Consider the following 18,833-nt stretch of genomic DNA (forward strand, 5'->3'; position numbering starts at 1 on the left):
TGCATTAAATTAAATTTGAAATCCATCCAAAGAGAGAAATGGAGTCCGTTGGAGGCAAGTAGTAACACTTGCTTTTCTTTAAACTTGGTTTCGGACCAAGCTTGGAAACATTCACCAAAATAATATTGGGCTTTGTAACATTGGAAATTAATCTGGCCCAATTAGTAACATTTGCTTTCCTGATGAATTTTGGATCAAGCTTTGAACAAATAGGAAAGTTTTCTTTGGGCTTATAGTAACAAAATTTATTCTGGCCCAATTGATAAAACCTTTTCAGCCAACAATCACAAAACAAGAATTACATAGGGCTGAATTTTAATTTATTGGGCTTGGGATCTTTCTTTTTATTTCGGCCCAACTATAAAACCTGCATCACAAAATTATTAATTAACATATGTTAGATGAAAATCAAATTAATAATATTGTAATTAAATGTGTAATAATGTTTAGTCATCACAAAAATTAATTTAGAGTTTTCCAAACTCATCAGTGACAAATGAACTCCTTTCTTGGCTTGTACTTTCCTCTTGACTTGCGTCGATTCTCTGACTTGTCGGAACTGTGAGTTTTCTACTTTGACTTCTCTCCCATGACTCTGAAACAAGTGCTTCTGACTGGGAGGAGGTATTAGTCAAACCTCGCTCTTTTCTTCTGACTTCTTCATTCAACGTGCTCTCTTTAACCATTGCTAACATCAACTTTCTATGTGGAACTGAGTTAGTCAGTATCACAACCACAACTTCCCAACTATCAGGCAAAGAGCTCAATAACAACAAGGCTTGCAACTCATCATTCAAAGTGATTTCATTATTTGTCAGCTGGTTCACCGTCTCCCGAAAAATACTGGAGTGCTCCGGCATTGATTTAGCTTCAATATACTTCATATTGACAAGCTTCCTAATCAAGAATGCTTTGTTTTGCACATTCTTCCTCTCATATAACTCCTTCAATTTATTCCACATCTTTTCGACATTCGTTTCGGTGTTAACATGTGAATACACACTAAGATCAAACCATTGCCTAATTAAAGTAACTGCCTTCCGATTCAGCTTCTTCCATTCAGTATCGGATTTAGTACCTTGGATTTTTCCCCCTCCACAGGATCATACTAGTCCTTACTATACAACATATCTTCCATGAGGGTCTTCCAAATTGAATAATTTTGGGAATTTAATTTGACCATATTTGGCTCATGAGTATTTTCCTCCATTTAATCAACACAGAAATAAACAACCGAAGCTCTGATACCACTTTGTTAGGAAAACTCAACAAAAGTTCAAACAAGAACCTGTCTAACAGCGGAAGCACCAAAAATAATTTTTTCACAACCTGTGCGATTAAATAGGCAATACCAAAGATACTCCAAGCAGCAAATATAATGACAGAAATTAAATAATCAGACACCAAAATTTTAATATGGGAAAACTCCCAAAAGAGGGGCAAAAAACCTACGGAACATAGTCCAGTAAAATTTTTTACTATCAAAATAATGGATACATAAACAGTCTTTCTAGGACATCTTAACAATCAACAAAATACATCATCAAAACTGATGGAATCAACATAAATTGTCCACTAAGTGGGTATCTAAAAAAAAAGGACAATACAACTAGCAAGTTATATCCTAATATTCATCGTTACACCAAAAATAACATACTAAATTTCATAAGAAATAGAACAAGTTTATCGATTTAATCAGATCAAAATAACATTTTTCTTTTTCTCCCATTTCTTCTTCTCCCTCGACGCCGAACACTCTCTTCACTCTCTGTTTTCTTTTGTTTCAAAAAGTGAGTGTCTCACTTCTCACTCGTAATTTCTTTATGCTAAAACAGTTCATATATTTTGCATAACTCATAACATTTACTTATGTTTTTGGTGGAAATTAATACTTAATATTCTATAGTTTGTGGAAGTTTTGACATTTGTCCGTGCTATGTCATATTGACAGTGAATATTGAATATTTTATAAAAGTAATTATACTTACTAATGCTACTAATACAGAACCAGATCATTAATGAATATGTATTTAGATGTTGTGAGCTTGGGATTATTTTACAAATATAAATCACCTCGTTACTTATAAGCAAATACACCATAGTGAGTTGGGGCCATGTTATAAATAATTTAGGCAGCTCCATGAGATGAAACTCTCTTTTGAAAGTTCCATCAAATACTTTGCCTAATAAAAGACCCTTTCTTTTGGGTTCTAAGGTTATGTTGAATTAGTGTTTTTATTTTCTAATGTTTTGAGTGTTTTCTGTTTTTCAGAATTTTATAAAAAAATTAATAAAAATAATAAAATCTCTTTTTTTTTTCTTCACAATTTTAAAAACAATATTAAAAATAAAAAACACTTAAAATTTCATATACGTCCATTTTTCAATCTAGCTCCACCTAAAATTTGACACATTTCAAAACCAGTGAAATGTATAATTTGGCATTTTTTTAAAAGTCAAATTTAAGTAGAAATGTAAATATAAAGGACAAAAAATGAGAATCAAGAAAATTTAATCCCAAGGTCTATATATATCCAATTGGTTGGGGTCTTTATCCCCATTTCCTGTACGGTTCTACGCCTCTTCCCGTATATCTGTTTCTATCCTATTTGTTTCTGAGTGCCAAATTCTTGGCGAAAAGGGGGACGAAATTTAGGCATGTGTCAAATTTTAAATGGAGACACAATGCAGACATAAGACTTTAATCAAAAGTTCAAAACTCCATAGCCAATGGATTGAGATTCTGTGTCCCTATTTTCTATCCCTTTCCATTTTCTCCACTCACAATTTGACACCCCAAGAACACAGTTTAGAAATCTCAAAATTGATGAGAACTATTAGGTGTAACATTTCTTCCAAGAGTAAAAGGCAATATACTATGATGCTAACAGAGCTGTGAATCAGTGATGATAATAACATTATATTCCTTGGGCATAGATAAAATTGAGAGGAAGAAAAAGCACGGGAGATATAAGGTTTTAGAAAGTTATGACAATCTATGCCCATAGCATTAAAACCACTTGTAAAATGTATACAGATACCCGCTAAAAAGCACAACAACAGAGATTATAGTTATCATTCACTTCTCAAGCACCATAACTTCTTCCCTAGACGCAGATCCCATGACTTTTGAATACCCATTAATTAATATTATTACACTACAATCGAGCATTCTCTTGGCAAATCGATGCGAAGCCTTGTATAGGAGCCAGTGAAATAAGCAAGCAGATAACAAGAAATAACAAAGAGGGCTTAAAGACCCGTATCAATGAGATAATCACCCAGCCTTTCAACAATCATGTTGCACTGCCCTGGAGTCATCGGCTCATCGTAGATTCCGATGATCAACGCCTGATTCGTCTTCTTAATGGTAACACCACCAGGACCCTGCATGACAAGGACAAGCTGAGATTTTAACAACCAATGGCCAAAACCAGCATCAAGGTAACAACCGTATGGACATGGTGCAGCAATGAGTTTTAGGCTGATGCTGATTCATTGTGAGCTATGGCCTAATGCAGTCACATACCACAATTTGAATCCATGATTACATCATAAATTTACTCAATCAGATTAGCAGATTCACATTATCATAGATTGTTGTATTTTCTTTGATGAACTTGTGTAATCAAAATTCAAGCTATAATTAGAAACAGTCAGTACCTTCTTCCCTCGAATGACAGCTCCGGGTTCACCTTGGATAACCATATATTTGGTGCCACCGAGGTACAACCCGGTCGGGGCGAGCGATCCGGGCTCAGCAAAGTCGTTCATGATAGCAGTAATTTCCTCAGGCTTGAACTGCACAACACAAAAAACCAATCAAGAACAGATCAACTAAAACTATTTCAGATCTGCAAGGATCACTTGACTTGTTCTATGAACCAAACACACTTGAAATCCCCAGCCACATGTTCCACAAGTGATGTGAATACACGATTTTATATATAACAATAACGAGTGTATGATTGATCTTATGTTGTTACATACTAATAAAAAGGAATGCAATGCATCTCATATCAGATAATCACACAGTCCAAACTCCAAGTCATTCCTAATGACTCTCTCCAAGCATTAATTTACAGCATAAATTGCACTTAACAAGTAAAACATTAAGAATCTGAAAAATTAATCAATTAGCTCCAGTTGATAAAACTAAACAGCTATGGTTAAAGCACGAATGTATCAAATTAACACCAAAACCATAGGATATGTCACATGCAAATCAAATCTGATAAATCGGAGGAAAATTAACGGAAAAAAAAAGAACGAGATGAATCTGGAAAACAAAGGACTAAGAAAGAAGAAGGAGAGTTTTGGAGAGAGAAATTGAGAAGTATTAAAGATAACCTGAGGGAAATTAGAGCTCTGAGCCCAAACACTGCCGTCTTGGCCGAGGATTGCGGCGGAGGAGAGGTGGTTGCCTTCAATTTCGCAGAGAAGGTGGTCATCGACGTAGGTTTGCCACGACATCTTCTTGTTTTCTCTTTCTCTGGAAGTTGGGAGTGATGTGTTTTTTTTTCCTGAGAAAATTTGAGTACTTCTAATAATAACTCAAATAGTACTGTGAACTGTGCTGAAATGTTGATGCTGTAGCGTTGAAACCACGGAGCTATAAAAAAAATCCATACATAATGGTATTGTCCTCACGTTGAATTACTAGAATGCCCTTGTCGTACTTTTTGCCATTTTCATTACCAATTCCCCCTAAATATTCGCTACTCCTTAGACTTAACTCCTTTCAAACAAAATTGTCGTTTCTGTCAGTTCCTTTCTTTTCAATTTTCTTTTCTTATAAAATATTTTTTCGAATTTTTACTTTATTTTTTAAGAAAAATGTTGGGACAATAACTAAGTTACACAAATATTATTTAACAATTACAAAAAATTTAAAAAGAATATATAATAAATTATAGTATTATGCATACTTCTTAATGAATTTTTTTCAAAATTATTCTATAAACACAATAAATCGTCATATTTGTGTGTATTATTTTAGTAAATTAATCACACTTTTTAAAATTGAATAATAAAACTTTACAAAAACATAAAAAAAAGTAGTTACCATTTGTGTTTTGTGATTTTATTCATATGCTAATTATAAATATTAATTTTGTTTAATTATATGTTCTTTAAAATTTTATTATAAATATGAATACATTGTATTATTTTATACATTTTTTAAACTTTATCGATCTAACAAGTAAATTGAAATATTTAATCATATAAATCAATTGTATAAAATTTGAAAATAATTTAATATTTTATTTTGATGGATAATATAATTTTAAAAGTATTAATAAATGTTGACTACTAGATTTAATCATTTCATCAGGTCATCCGGGTTTTTTCCCCTTTACTTATATGTCATGTTTCAATGGAAATTCGTGTAGTGGCCTCTCTTGTTATGTAAATTGAACTTTAACACCATTCATAATTAAAAAATAGTGAGTAGCATGTCCATTTTTTTTTGCATAGAATGGGAAATTGATACTCCTATATAAAAATAACAGACAATCTTGTTATAAAGTGCACCCTCTGCCCTCTAGGATTGAGGAAGTGCAAGTTTAGGGTTTATTTAGATAAGTATTGTCGAATTAGACCAAAACACTACATTGTCTTGTTCAGTGTTCACTACTATAAATTTTAGTTTTATAGTCTAACACCTTAGTTGATTATGCATTTTTCTATAATGATTTTCATTCCACGGTTCTAAAAGCTTTATGCATTCTAATTCTTCGGTGGAAAAGTAACAGGTTGAAAACCTTTTTCGCTCGACATACAACATTTCTAACTCAAAATAATGGAGAAAAAAAGACAAAAGATCCCAATTCAGTAATTCAGACAAAAGGTTTCATGTACTCACTGCATTAATATGTGGATTTCAAAGTTCACTCTTTCCAACTTCAGGATGTTGCAAAATTAAGTGCTGCTTAGGACGCAAATCATGATTATCATACATTATTGGAATAAATCCTCTCATGTAGTGCTCATAACAGTACAGGATATGGATAAAAAAGAAGAAACTAGAGTAACGAAATTTAAACAACCAACAAGAAATAAACTGTTTAATCCTCAAATGGTTATTGTCTGCGACAACACCCAATTTAGGGTTGAAATGTAGAAGTGCAGACCAAAATTGAATATAATAAAAAGCATATAATAACAAAAATTGTTTAAATCTTCAAAGATCCAGGTTCATCTACAGACCCTGATCGAGGAGGTAATCTCCCAACCTCTCAACAACCATGTTGCATTGTCCAGGAGTAACTGGTTCCTCATAGACGCCAAAAACTAGAGCTTGCCCAGTTTTCTTTATGGTGATGCCTCCAGATCCCTACCCAAAAAAGTCAGTAATCACGGCAAATTAATAAAGGAAACTTCGTGTAGATTAAGTACAAAGTGTTCCGGAAGCATTAGAACTGGAAATGAGTCGAGATAGACCAAATTCAAGTTCGCCTCATGAAAATTGAGTTTGACTCATTAACAATTGAGTTTATTTCTTAAGTTCAAACTCAAATTACCAAAAGTTCACGAACAAACTCAAGTAATAGAAACATAGTCTATAATTTTATATTAATAAATTATAACTCATAAAAAAATATTTTAAAAAAATTAATTTTATATATTATCTATTTATCAATAAATTATAAATTTTTTATTTATGTCCTACATAAAAGTTATATATAAAAAATAAAGATAAAATTTTAAATAATTAAGATCATTAATATATATAATTATATATTACTATGTAATATGTATATATATAATATTAAAAATATAAATTAATTGTATATAGGATATGTATATTAATAATTAATCGAGTTAATTTACGAGCTAATGAGCTCAACTTATGTAAACTCAAATTCGACTCATTTAATTTATAAGTTCAATTTCAAGTTCAAATTCGGTTCATCAACTCGTGAGTTCAGCTTATCGAACTATGAATGAGTCAAATTCAAACTAGTTTATGAGCTGGTTTGACTCACTTCCAAATATTATGCACTAGAATGTAGCACACAATCTTGAAACCACTTACCACTAGATGCACTTTTCATATAAATACAACATTACCAAGTTAATAATGCCTAGTTATTACTAAAATAATAACTATTATGTTGTTGTCCTTCTGCAACTCTGTCTTTTTCCTATCATTTTCAAAAGAGAAGAAGAAAGAAAAGCTATACGTACATGAGAAAGATGCTGAAACAGGAATCATCCACGGATGCAAGTGTCTAATAAATAACAAAAGACAAGGGAGGGAGGAGAGAAAGGAAGAGGGGGGGGGGGGGGGGCTACTGTGTTAAAGTTGCTTTGGATTTGAATAATGTCTTTTCCCTTGAAAACAAACACACTGTCGAGGGAAAGAAAATTTTTTTCCAACCTGCCCCATCATAAATAACTGTGCAAGGGTTCACAGATCATGCACATGCACAATAGTAAATTTGTTTCTTTCTCTTCAAACACTATTCTTACGCTCTTCAAAAGAAAAGAGATGGTTCATCAAATTCACAACTTAAAACTGATGAGAGGTTACCGGCTGTCTTTGATAACACTAAAGATAGAAGCAGACATTGAGTTAGTTTGTCTTTATTTAACTTTGTATTTGCCATGAGTACTTTTGATAGAAGTAACAATACCTCTACTTTTGTTAAAACTTAAAACTGCATTGAGAACCATGTTTTATTTTGTACTTTCTGGTGTGAAAGAGTTGTAAACCATCAAGACAGTACTTTACATCTTTTGTTTTCGTTCACAAGTAAATAATACTTCTTGTAAAATGAACTCAACTTTAAAGTAAAATCTTGATTAAAGGAGGACATTAGAATCAAACCATAAACAGATTATTGAGGAGAAAATGCATCCTTATTTCAGAGATAAAAGCAATGTACCACAAGTTTGGAAATTCTACTTAGTGCTTCGGAGGAAAGGAGAAAACAAACGGTCATTTAATTTCGTGAAATCACAAAAAAGCAAAACTCTCAACAGAGCAGCCCGCAATTATCAGGCTTTAAAACATTAAACACTTAAGCATGGTTCTTAAGAATGCAGCTAACTTTACTGCTTTACTGATTCTTATAATTTCCCCAACCGGATTACCTTTAGAGAACAAAATAAGTTGGATTATGCGGATAAAAAACAGTGAGTTCTACTGTAAATATGTAACAAGTATACAAGCATCATCATATGCATGTTGATAACATAGCTTGCAGTGTGATATAACAAAATTACCTTCTTCCCACGGATGACAGCTCCAGGCTCTCCCTGAATTACCATGTATTTTACGCCCGCAATGTGTAAACCAGTAGGAGCAAGATGACCGGGCTCATCAAAATCCTTCATGATATCAGTAACCTCCTGAGGCTTAATCTGAAAACAAGTATTAAATTGTAAGCATATCAGTAACATGAAAAGCATATCTCACCTATTACAACACCAAATATAGTAGCATCACTAGCATATCTATATCTATGTTAAATACATTTCAGCAAAATTATTTTATCATAATCATCAGTTGCAAGAATCATCATCGTCCTCGAATCAACATACATTTCACAAATAGCACGAACAGAAAACTTAGTTGTCCGCATTGTGTGACGGAATCACCACTTTTTAGGCATGGTGCGTCAACAAATCATTTCACAAATGAGTATAGCTCAGCATTTTCTTGGGACTATCGCTATGCAATGTAACAAAGCACGAACACAATGGCAAATGGAATTAGGAAAATTAAAACAATGAATCAAAGATCAAAATCCAGATCGAATTGAATGAAAAAGCGATTTCTATGGATGAGCCACGTGGCGTAACGGAAGATCGATGGATCCCGCGCAACGTAACCGCATCGCAACGATGGATCGGAGGATTCTGGATCGACGCGATCGGATCTGCAGAAGCTCGAACACGAAGCGGAAAAAAAAACGCACACATAAAGGCAATAATTGCATGCATGCATGCAAGCTCGTATTGTATCTACGATAATTTGATTCAGATTCAGAATTCAGATCGAGATCGAAACGTAATCGAAATCGGAGTGATATGGAAGGTAGGTATAAATACCTGAGGGAAGGAAGAGCTTTGAGCCCAGACGGAGCCGTCGTGGCCGATGATGGCGGCGGCGGTGAGATGTTGGCCGGAGCCGTCAATGTCGCACATCAAGTGCTCATCCACGTAAGTTTGCCACGACATTTTCTTCTTCTACTTTTTCTTTTCCCTCTCTTGCTTTGGTTCGCTTCTGGTGTTGTGTGTGTGAGAGAGAGTGTGATGTAGCGGAAAATGAAGGAAAGTGTTGTTTTTGAAAAAATATTAAATATATATAAAGAAAGAGTTGAAGAAGGGCTTGGATTGAATTGAGAGGGTGTGAAGTGATTGCGATGATGAGCGTAAGTTTTGGTTCCATTAATTCCTGCCATTCAAGTTTCAACCATCCTTCCCTTCATTTTAGGCACCCCTAATCTACTCTTCCTTTCCTCTATTCTCCATGTGCTCTAATTCCATCCACATTTTATTTTTAATACCTCTTGTTTTTTCTTTATCTTCTATTCACATATTTATTATTGTATCGTCAATTTCTCATTCTAATTTATACATATATGTTATGTACATGTGCCACCTACAACAAAAATGTTACTATACTGCCAAGTACTTGTAGTCACTGATAACCGGGGATTTCAGACATTTATACTTCCTCATATCATAATTTCAATTAATCACTCCATAACCATTAAGATGAAATGTTTCATTAATGTTATAGGAAATATTTCAAGTGTATCGAGAGTATCGTTACTCCAGTTGTTTTAACCATTGATCTGAATTATAAAAAATATATATATAATATATATTAATTGAAATCAACAGCTAAAACAACTGGTGCACCGGTACTCCCCGGTGCACTTAAAATATTTTCAATGTTATATACTTATATGTATCACTTTTATATATATAATTTGTAAATATTTTTTATTTTTAATATTGAAAGTGATTGATAAAACATAAAAATAAAAAGATAAAAAGATTTGTCTTTAATACAGAATATTTGTATAACTTTTTCTGTACATCTCTTGAATATTTTTTTATAGTATAAGAGACAAATCTTTTATTTTTAATTTTCTCACTTCATATCAATCAATTTTAATACCAAAATATAAGATATAGAAAATAGATGTATACAAAAATAATAATATAACATTTCTCTTTTTTGTTTTATACCATAAAAAATTGTAAAGCATCACTCATTGAAATATTTTACTCTCTTAATAAGTCAATATATATCATGTATCGTATAATTCTAAATTTCTAACTTCTAACCATGTACATATTTTTTCACAAGTTTCTCTTTTTCTGTTTTCCTTTTATTTAGGGTCTGACTGAGTTAAGCCCAAATTATTATATGGACTACCTGCTACTATTTTTCACAAGTCCTTTAGCTATTTGAGCCTTTAACTGTATACACATACATCTTACGGATTTTTTCTCTTGCACAACACAATAAGGGTACCAAAACTGCATTGCAATATGAAAAAAAAAAAAAAAATCTCTCTACACAAAACGAAAAAAAGTTCTAACTGTTACAGAAGGTTTATTTAGTGGCTGAGTTTGAGTATCCTTCCATTTCACATCATGATCGGGAGTTTTGGCAACATACATTTTGAAAAGAATCCACTGGTCCAATGAGAAATTTTGACAATATGTACAATGAATTGTTATTTAACCCAATAGAAATAAATAATAAATTCAAAAATTCTCATTCAATTATTTTACATCAAATTTTAATTTTTAAATTCTCCAATTTTAAATTTTAATTTTTTTAAAAAAATAACCATCTGAAATCATAATTTACTAAAGCATTTTACTCTAATACTCTCTTCTTTTTCAACCGGCGGCCACCCCACCTTCATCAATAATCATTCCATTTCACCGTCCCTACTTAACTTGCTATACGCCACTCACCCTTAGTAAAAATAACCATCTACTTATGGATAAAAATAATCATCCGCATACCTAATGAATTGAACATCTAATATATTTTAATTATATATAACTAAACCCAATCCAATCAAAATAATCATCTATATAAAAATTAAAATAATAATCTGTATACCTACTAAAATGATCATCCTAAATTGACCATTAAAATAGAAGAAAAAGATGAATAACCAGAAGAAATAACTATTGTGGTGAAACATAGTTTTGAAGGACTAGGCATGACGAAAGCGGCAATGTTGTAAAGTATAGGACTCAAATATGAAAGAAGTTAACCATGTTTGGATCCGAAAAAGAAGAGTATGGTGGTATCATCGGTGAGAAGATGTTTGAAGGAATGAGAGAAAACGAAGCTGGTCCGGAAGAGAGGCGTGCGAAAAAGTGGCAGCAACGTTAGGCTGAGCGTCGAGCTGACTGGCGAAGGTGAGGACGGTGTCGGTGGGAGGATGCGGCAGCGTCGGTATGGCCGGCGAGGAATTCAATAACGCCAGTTGAGGACCGAAGAAGATTATGGTGAGTTTTGAACGTGTATTAGAGGTTACGCTAAGATTAGAAATAACCGTATGTATTATAAATAAATTTAAATACTAATTCTAATCTTTCAAATTTTAAAATTTAAAATTAAATAATTAATTCATAATCTGATTTTTAATTATATATATTTTTTATCCATTATACACATGCTACATAATTAGTATTGTTCCCAATACTTTCTCTTTTGAAAATAGTAATAGGTTAATAGCTCATTATGCATGGTGTGATATATATGGAGGGTAATTTACGAACGAATGTTAATTAAGAAAGCAATAAAACTTAGATGATGAATTTGTTGGTGTGTTTTGTCGCAATGGATTCAGTGCCAAACTTGGTGTTAATGGTAATAATTAATAATGGTCATTGATTAAAATAATCATGATGATCATGCAAAGCAAAGCAAAAGTGCAAAACCATTGAGGGTCCACATAAAGGGAGGTGTGTTGTGGGACCACCATAGTCAAATCAACACAATCCTGATTCTTAAGGCTTGACCAATGACCAGCAAGGACCACCTTGCTCATCACATACAACCTAAGAGAGAAACAAAATAGAGTAGAAGTTAAAAATGTCTTTATGAAACAAAATTATAAAGGAAGAAAATAGAGTAGTATTTTATTTCTTTTATTTGTTTGTAGTGGTGTTAAAAAAAGTTGATATTAGTAATAAAAATCAATTCCATCTTTTATGTCTATATAAAAATTATTATATAATATTGAATAGTAATTTAACTTTTCTTGATAATACAAATTAAGAATGACTGTGATATAATAATAATAATAATAATAATAATAATAATAATAATAATAATAATAATAATATCATGAAAATTTTAATGTAAAAAAACAATATATATATATATATAATAATAATAATAATAATAATAATAATAATAATAATAATAATAATAATAATAATAATAAGAAGTAAAATATTAAATTCGTGATTAAAAAAAGCTTTATACTAAGATTTTAATTTATAAAATAAAAAAATATAATTACACATAACTCACATTTGATTTTACAAAAAAAAAAAAAGCAACAAATAATAAAAGGAAATAACAAAATTAAAGAGATCAAGTTATGATTGCACAAGAAGAGTAATAGTGGCACTAAAAAAAGGAATTTTTTAAAATAAATTAAAAATATTTTATTTACCAAAATATATATTTTGTAACATTTTTATAAAAATTTATCGTATTTTTTATCTCGTTTACACTATAAACGAGATAAGGAACAGAGACGTATATATTTTATTTACACTGTAAATAATAAACGAGATACGTGTAGAGATATGACGTTTACAGTGTAAATGAAATACGTTACGACAAAATTTTAGTAGCTATAAAAGGATATACAATCCTTTGGTTTCTCCACAAATATTTCACTTCTTCTTCTCTTGTATTTTTCTTCCGAAAAATAAGCCAAAATGTCTAGTAGTAATGGATATGTGGTTGTAAGTGTGTATTCAAATTATCATATGAGAAACATTGACATTGTGGTGATATTTGAGTGTGATAATCCCATTCTGTTATCTACCCGGCGAATAAATTCTTTGTTCGAATTGAAGAGTCTGATATTGAGTAACGTTGGTGAATAATAAAACTACAACAGTTTAAAACTGTTGCCTATCTAGTTAAGGTTTTAAACTGTTACGTCATGAAAGAGAATGGTTCTAAACCGTTGCCTATCCAGCAACGGTTCTAAACTGTTCTTTAAAAATTGTTATCAAAACCGTAGCTTATGCCAGTAACTATGGCAACGATTTTTTTGTTGCCGTTGTCTTAGATAAAAAAAACCGTTGACCTAGTTAGTTGGGAACCTCCAGTGGATTGGTGCATAAATCTAAATGTTGACGGCTCAGTCATCCAACCCGCTAGTTCTAGAACTTGCGGCGGCCTCCTTCGTAATGGAGATGGTAACCTCGTGGCGGGCTTCATGATGAAGATTGGAAGAATCACCATAACGACTGCAGAAATTTGGGCCATCTACACCGGGATGAAGCTAGCAGTGGAGCTGGGAATCAACAGATTACAAATAGAGACTGATTCTTCCTCTGCGTTGAAACTAATTGACGGGTCATCTAGTAGACACCACCATACGCTTTCTCTTATTAGGGCCATTGAGGATCTCCGCAGCAAAATGAGTCATGTGTCTTTTAAGCACGTATTTCGCAAAGCTAATTTATGTGCAGATGCACTGGCAAAGCAAGCTCAGTCAATCTCGACCGGCCTTCTCTGTTTTGCAGCTCTACCCCTTTTCCTGATGCCTATCCTAGCTGATGACAGAGGTAGAAGGAAGAGCGTGAGAGTGTTGCCAGCGTAATTGGCTTTTGTTTTGGGCCTTGGCCCTCCTGTTAATAAAAAAAAAAACGTTGCCTATGAGTATTGGTAACTGCCGCATATATCACAGGTAAAAAATCGTTACCAAAGCATTGCTTAAGGTTTTAGGAACTTTTTTTCGATCTATGAGAACGGTTTTTGACCGTTGCGAAAATCCTTATTTGTTGTAGTGGTGGTAGCAGGAGAAAAGAGATCGGAAAGGTGGGGTAAAGGTTGCTAGCACTGATAAAAAATAGAGTTTTCGGTTTTGTCTGTTTTAACTCCATAACGACAAGCATGTGCACCTCATATTTGACATCCATAAAAGAATCATGGCGGAATAAGTGATGGAGCTTTCTGTGGAGGTCGGTAATATTGGTGGTAGTAGATCTGGCAACTCATATTTTGTGCAGGATAACCCACCTCTTGCACCACCACCGATTTTGTTTTTATTTAATAAACATCGAGTTAATATATTAATTTAAATAAAGACACTTATTTAACTAATTAATAACTAAATAAATATCTACTTAATAAATTAAATTAAATAAAATCAAAATTAAATGAATATTTACCAAATAAATTAATTTCTCTAATACCTAAAATAAAACTCTACTGATTAACCTTTGTTAACAATGTATTCATCCACCTAACATATATTTTATACTAGTTATATAAAAGTACTCTAACTATGGCTACACAAACATGCTCTAACATGAAACATAAAAAAAAAGACTAACCTCAAAATCAGCTGTCTCAATGATGTGTCATGTCGCGTTCAGTCGGTTGATGTCCGCATCATATGCATCTGCGCGCGCCATAATAGCTGAGTAATTCGATAATATGATTAAAAAAGGGTATTAGTTAGAGAAAACTTGAAGAAATAGATGAAATTACTTTCCAAAGGGCGCTGTAAAGGAATTCTATATAGGTCGCACCATCTCTTATCTCGTTTACAATGTAAACAAAATAAGAATACACGTATCTCGTTTACACTATAAACGAGATAAGGCCATTACACATTCCGTGTATAAACGTGATACGGTCATATAGTTTTGTGCCTTATCTCGTTTACACTGTAAACGAGATAAAAGATGCGATGAATTTTCAAAAAAATGCTACAAATTGTATATTCTGATAAGTATAATATTTTTTTATTTATTTTTAAAAAATCCCTAAAAAAGTGTTGGTGTCTCACTTTCTTCTTATTTCCTACTTTTTTCATCCATATTTTTCTTCCCAACCTATGAAGCACGGACAGTTTGTTTAGTTGCCGTGTTGGCGTGTCGAGCACACTTCGGACACAACACACAAAGACACTCGTTCGACATGAGTGTCTCCTGTGTTCAAACATGTCCTGTCCAAAAAACTAAAAAAACTGTCCGGACACGGCCAATAGTGATTTGAAAATTTTACTTCAGTTTACTTTTACAAAAGATGCATTGTAAAAGGTAAAAACCCTAACTTTTCACCTCCATCCCAGACCCCTTCTTGCTCCATATCCATTCACCATCTTTTCACTGCCGGTCTGTCGCCACCTCCAGTCATCGCCACCACCTCCAGTCGTCACCATCATGGGTGTTCATCATCCCTCTCCACACCCACTCACTCTCAATCTCAGCATCTCCTCTTCACTGCTGCCACTTCCGCAGTGCGTGTTGTTGCTGCTCGCTGCCATTTGTCGCCTCTCTGGTCGCCACTTCCGCCGTTCTCGTCGTCACTACTCACGTGTTCGTTGCTGTGTTTGTCACTTCTCTAGTCACTACTTCTTCCGTTCTTGTCGTCGTTGCTCCAATTCTCATTGGCGTGTTCATTGCCTCTCCAATCGCCACTTCTGCCGTGCTCGTCGTCGCTGCTCCTGTGCTCCTTCGTCGTGCTCTTCTGCGTCCTCCATTTTAAGTAAGGGAGAATGTTTGCTTTTTCATCGATCAATTTCTAGTTCTGTATTTCTATTTTGTTCTAGCCTCTGTGCTTCTCTTTGGTTCTAATTTATTATCATTTTTGTGCTTCTATTTGATTATAGACTTCTATTTTATTCTGTGCATTTTCTTGGTTTTATTTTGTTTTGTGCTTCTGGAATTAAGTTTTGTTAATTTGTTATTTAGCATATATACTAAGAAACTATTTATTTCACTAAACTTTTCTTTCATGTCATATCAGAGGCATGTTTATATTTGGAATTTGGTAGTATATTAATTTTATATAACAATTTATATTTGGTAGTTTGCTAGTATTATATAACAATTTTCGTTGGTTTTGTTTTGTTTCTATGTTTTTTTTTGTTGTAATTTGCTAAAGAAATTAAATTGTGAAAAAATAATTTTAATTTTTAAATTATTGTAAGATTGTGAGAGATGAGTTCATAGAGTGTTTAAAACGATTCTGAAAAAAAGTATTTATAAACTTTTATGAAAATTTGTAACCAAAAAAGATAAAATTAAAGGTGGTGAAAATTTTGAATTTCAATGTAAATTTTACAAGATTTTATTCAGTGATTTTTATACTAGAGTCATCGTCCTTCTACAATGTAGTGAACTCAATATTAGTTCAAAGATGGACAAAAAGTAACATACCTCTTCATTGTTTAGCATATTCATTGAATTCAAGGTAACTCTTTACATTTATAGTTTATAACTTTTATTTATAAGTGAAGATAATTGAATTATTACTAATTTCTGCTTAACCACTAATTATATAGGTATTATAGCCACCAATGGTTGAGAGAAGATCCTATACGAGCTTCTTCTCATCAAGATATTGAGATCACTAATGAGAGAGCTAAATGCTTGAAGAGGTATTTTTCTGATGAAGAAGAGAGGAGAAAAGTAAACATTGAATTTGCAAGCTTTTCTGATGGTAGAGGTGTTTTTGATGATTATGACTCCTTGAATGATAGAGGCATAGTCAATGCAAAATTTTTGGTGGCTAATTTTTGGTGGCAAAGCAAAACTTTTTCAACCAATTGCTCTTAGACTACTAGGGCAACCATCTTCATCTTATTGTTGTGAAAAGAATTAGAGCAATTATTCTTTTATCCATTCACTAAAAATAAACAAGTTGAAGCCTAAACATGTAGAAAAGTTAGTATTTGTCCACACTAATCTTCGTCTTTTTTTAAGAAAAACTCAACAATACAATAAAGGAGAAACTACGATGTGGGATATTGTTGAAGATGCTTTTTTACCAATTGATGAAGAAAATAATGTTTTTGAAGTTGCTCACCTTTCTCTTGATGAATCAGAGTTGGAAAGAATGACTTTTTCTAATGATAAAAATATCAACCATATATAATAGAGAAATAGTATAACTTTAAATAATTTTATTTTTTGTATATATGTGATGTACACAACTCTTACCAACTCTATTAAAATATAAAAATTTAAAATTTTTTCTTTTGAATACCTATATATTTTAAGAAGAAATGCATATTATATGGTTATTTTTTAAAATATATATTGGTTTAATATTAATGAATATATTATATTATTAATATACGCATGTCCCCGTGTCTAACAACTTTTTAAAATTCACGTATCACCGTGTCACATATCATGTCGTGTCCTGCATTCATATCCATGTCTGTGCTTTATAGTTTTCAACCAAACAGAGACAAATGAACAAACGTCCTTCCAACTTATCTCTCCCACTTATTTCTCCTCCATTATTTCACTTGAAACAAGCAAGACCTTAATCCCCTGCTGTCACCAACTTCACCTTCATACTTTGTATTCTTGTATTTAAACAATAGTCACTCTTTTATAAACTTAGAAAATAACAAGTGAGAATAGGGTTTACAATGAGTAGAATAGAGTTTGAATTTTATTCTAACTTCATTTATAGATTGAATTTTTTTTTTAATTTAACTCTATCCTACTTGTAAGTTAAAAATATTGCAATTCTAATATTAAAGTTCTCAAATCTATTCTACTTATAGAAAAATTAAAATTTTTTAAAGCAAATATAAAGTTCAATTATTTTATATTTTAAACATATTAATAAAATAGAAAATTAAAATTAAAATTAAAATTAAATTTAAAAATAATAAAATCTTAAAAAATTCAACATAAAATTATAAATACCATGATTATCAAATTTTTAATAAAATTAAAATAACACAAATAAAGATAAATGTCTTGTCACTCTTCTTCTAACTCCAAATTCTTGTGACAATTTACTTTAAATAATAAACGTACTAAATTTGTAATTTAAATTATTAACTTAGTGGTTCTCACCCGACCCTACCCACAAACAAACTCACATTGCATCCTACCCTACCCGAATTGGGTCGGGTCAAGTAAACAATCCTATCCAATTGGGTTGCATATCCACGGGTAGAGTGTATGTTGCCAGCTCTAAATATGATCTACAGATCATGCAATGTTTAAAAGTAGGGCTATCAAACGGGTCAGCCCAATTCGTTAAACACATTTTATTCATGGGTCATAATTTTTCAATCCGAATCGTTTATGGCCAGTCTGATGAGTTAAATTGGCTAACCTGTTTATTTTTTATTTTATTTTTTAAAAAATATTATTTTTATGTCAAAAATCTTAAACAAATAGTATTTTTTTTAGTTGATAGATTGAGTTTTCGAGTCGGATAAGGTGAAATATTGGCTGAAAATACTATTTTTATGAAAAATATAAAAAAATTTAAACGGACTGTCCGTTTAGCCCCTTTAACCTGCTATTATTTTTTGTTAATCGGGCTCAGTCAGTTTAGTCCAAAATTTTAATGAACTTAATTTTAGAGACAAAATCTGTTTATTTAAATGGGTAAATGGACTATCTCGTTAAATTTAGTTTATTTTGATGGTCCTAATTAAAAGTATAAGCTAAAAATATATTTTAAAATTATTAGACTAAAAAAATTTAAATAATGACTAAAAGTGATGGACCAAAAATAATAAATAGTATTTCTTATAATAAATATAATATTAGCATGATATAGCCAATTACAAATCATTTTAAGTTCTTTTTATAAGAAATTAAGCTAA

General features: G+C 31.9%; 2 protein-coding genes across 2 annotated transcripts; both read right to left on the reverse strand.

Moving 5' to 3' along the window:
* Nucleotides 1-2,976: 2,976 nt before the first annotated feature.
* Nucleotides 2,977-4,708, reverse strand: LOC112751292 (profilin-1). Its single transcript, XM_025800374.3, has 3 exons — nt 4,351-4,708; nt 3,664-3,801; nt 2,977-3,387 (listed from the first exon to the last, which is right to left on the reverse strand). Exons 1-3 carry the CDS (start codon nt 4,471-4,473, stop codon nt 3,253-3,255), a joined length of 396 nt encoding a protein of 131 aa, XP_025656159.1. The 5' UTR covers nt 4,474-4,708; the 3' UTR covers nt 2,977-3,252.
* Nucleotides 4,709-5,839: 1,131 nt separating this feature from the next.
* Nucleotides 5,840-9,326, reverse strand: LOC112751293 (profilin-2). Its single transcript, XM_025800375.3, has 3 exons — nt 9,061-9,326; nt 8,233-8,370; nt 5,840-6,337 (listed from the first exon to the last, which is right to left on the reverse strand). The coding sequence occupies exons 1-3, from the start codon at nt 9,187-9,189 to the stop codon at nt 6,203-6,205; spliced, it is 402 nt and encodes a 133-aa protein (XP_025656160.1). The 5' UTR covers nt 9,190-9,326; the 3' UTR covers nt 5,840-6,202.
* Between the last annotated feature and the right edge of the window lie 9,507 nt (nt 9,327-18,833).

This window comes from Arachis hypogaea, chromosome 15 (assembly GCF_003086295.3).
Source record: "Arachis hypogaea cultivar Tifrunner chromosome 15, arahy.Tifrunner.gnm2.J5K5, whole genome shotgun sequence".
NCBI lineage: Eukaryota > Viridiplantae > Streptophyta > Magnoliopsida > Fabales > Fabaceae > Arachis > Arachis hypogaea.

Bases quoted from the DNA above. Each gene is read 5' to 3' on its own strand.
- LOC112751292 (XM_025800374.3), bottom strand. From the start codon at position 4,473: ATGTCGTGGCAAACCTACGTCGATGACCACCTTCTCTGCGAAATTGAA. The intron at 3,802-4,350 runs GTTATCTTTAAT...TGTGTTGTGCAG, and splicing joins AGAGCTCTAATTTCCCTCAG to TTCAAGCCTGAGGAAATTAC. The intron at 3,388-3,663 runs GTACTGACTGTT...CTTGTCATGCAG, and splicing joins CTGTCATTCGAGGGAAGAAG to GGTCCTGGTGGTGTTACCAT.
- LOC112751293 (XM_025800375.3), bottom strand. From the start codon at position 9,189: ATGTCGTGGCAAACTTACGTGGATGAGCACTTGATGTGCGACATTGAC. The intron at 8,371-9,060 runs GTATTTATACCT...ACTTGTTTTCAG, and splicing joins AAAGCTCTTCCTTCCCTCAG to ATTAAGCCTCAGGAGGTTAC. The intron at 6,338-8,232 runs GTAATTTTGTTA...TTTTTTGGGTAG, and splicing joins CTGTCATCCGTGGGAAGAAG to GGATCTGGAGGCATCACCAT.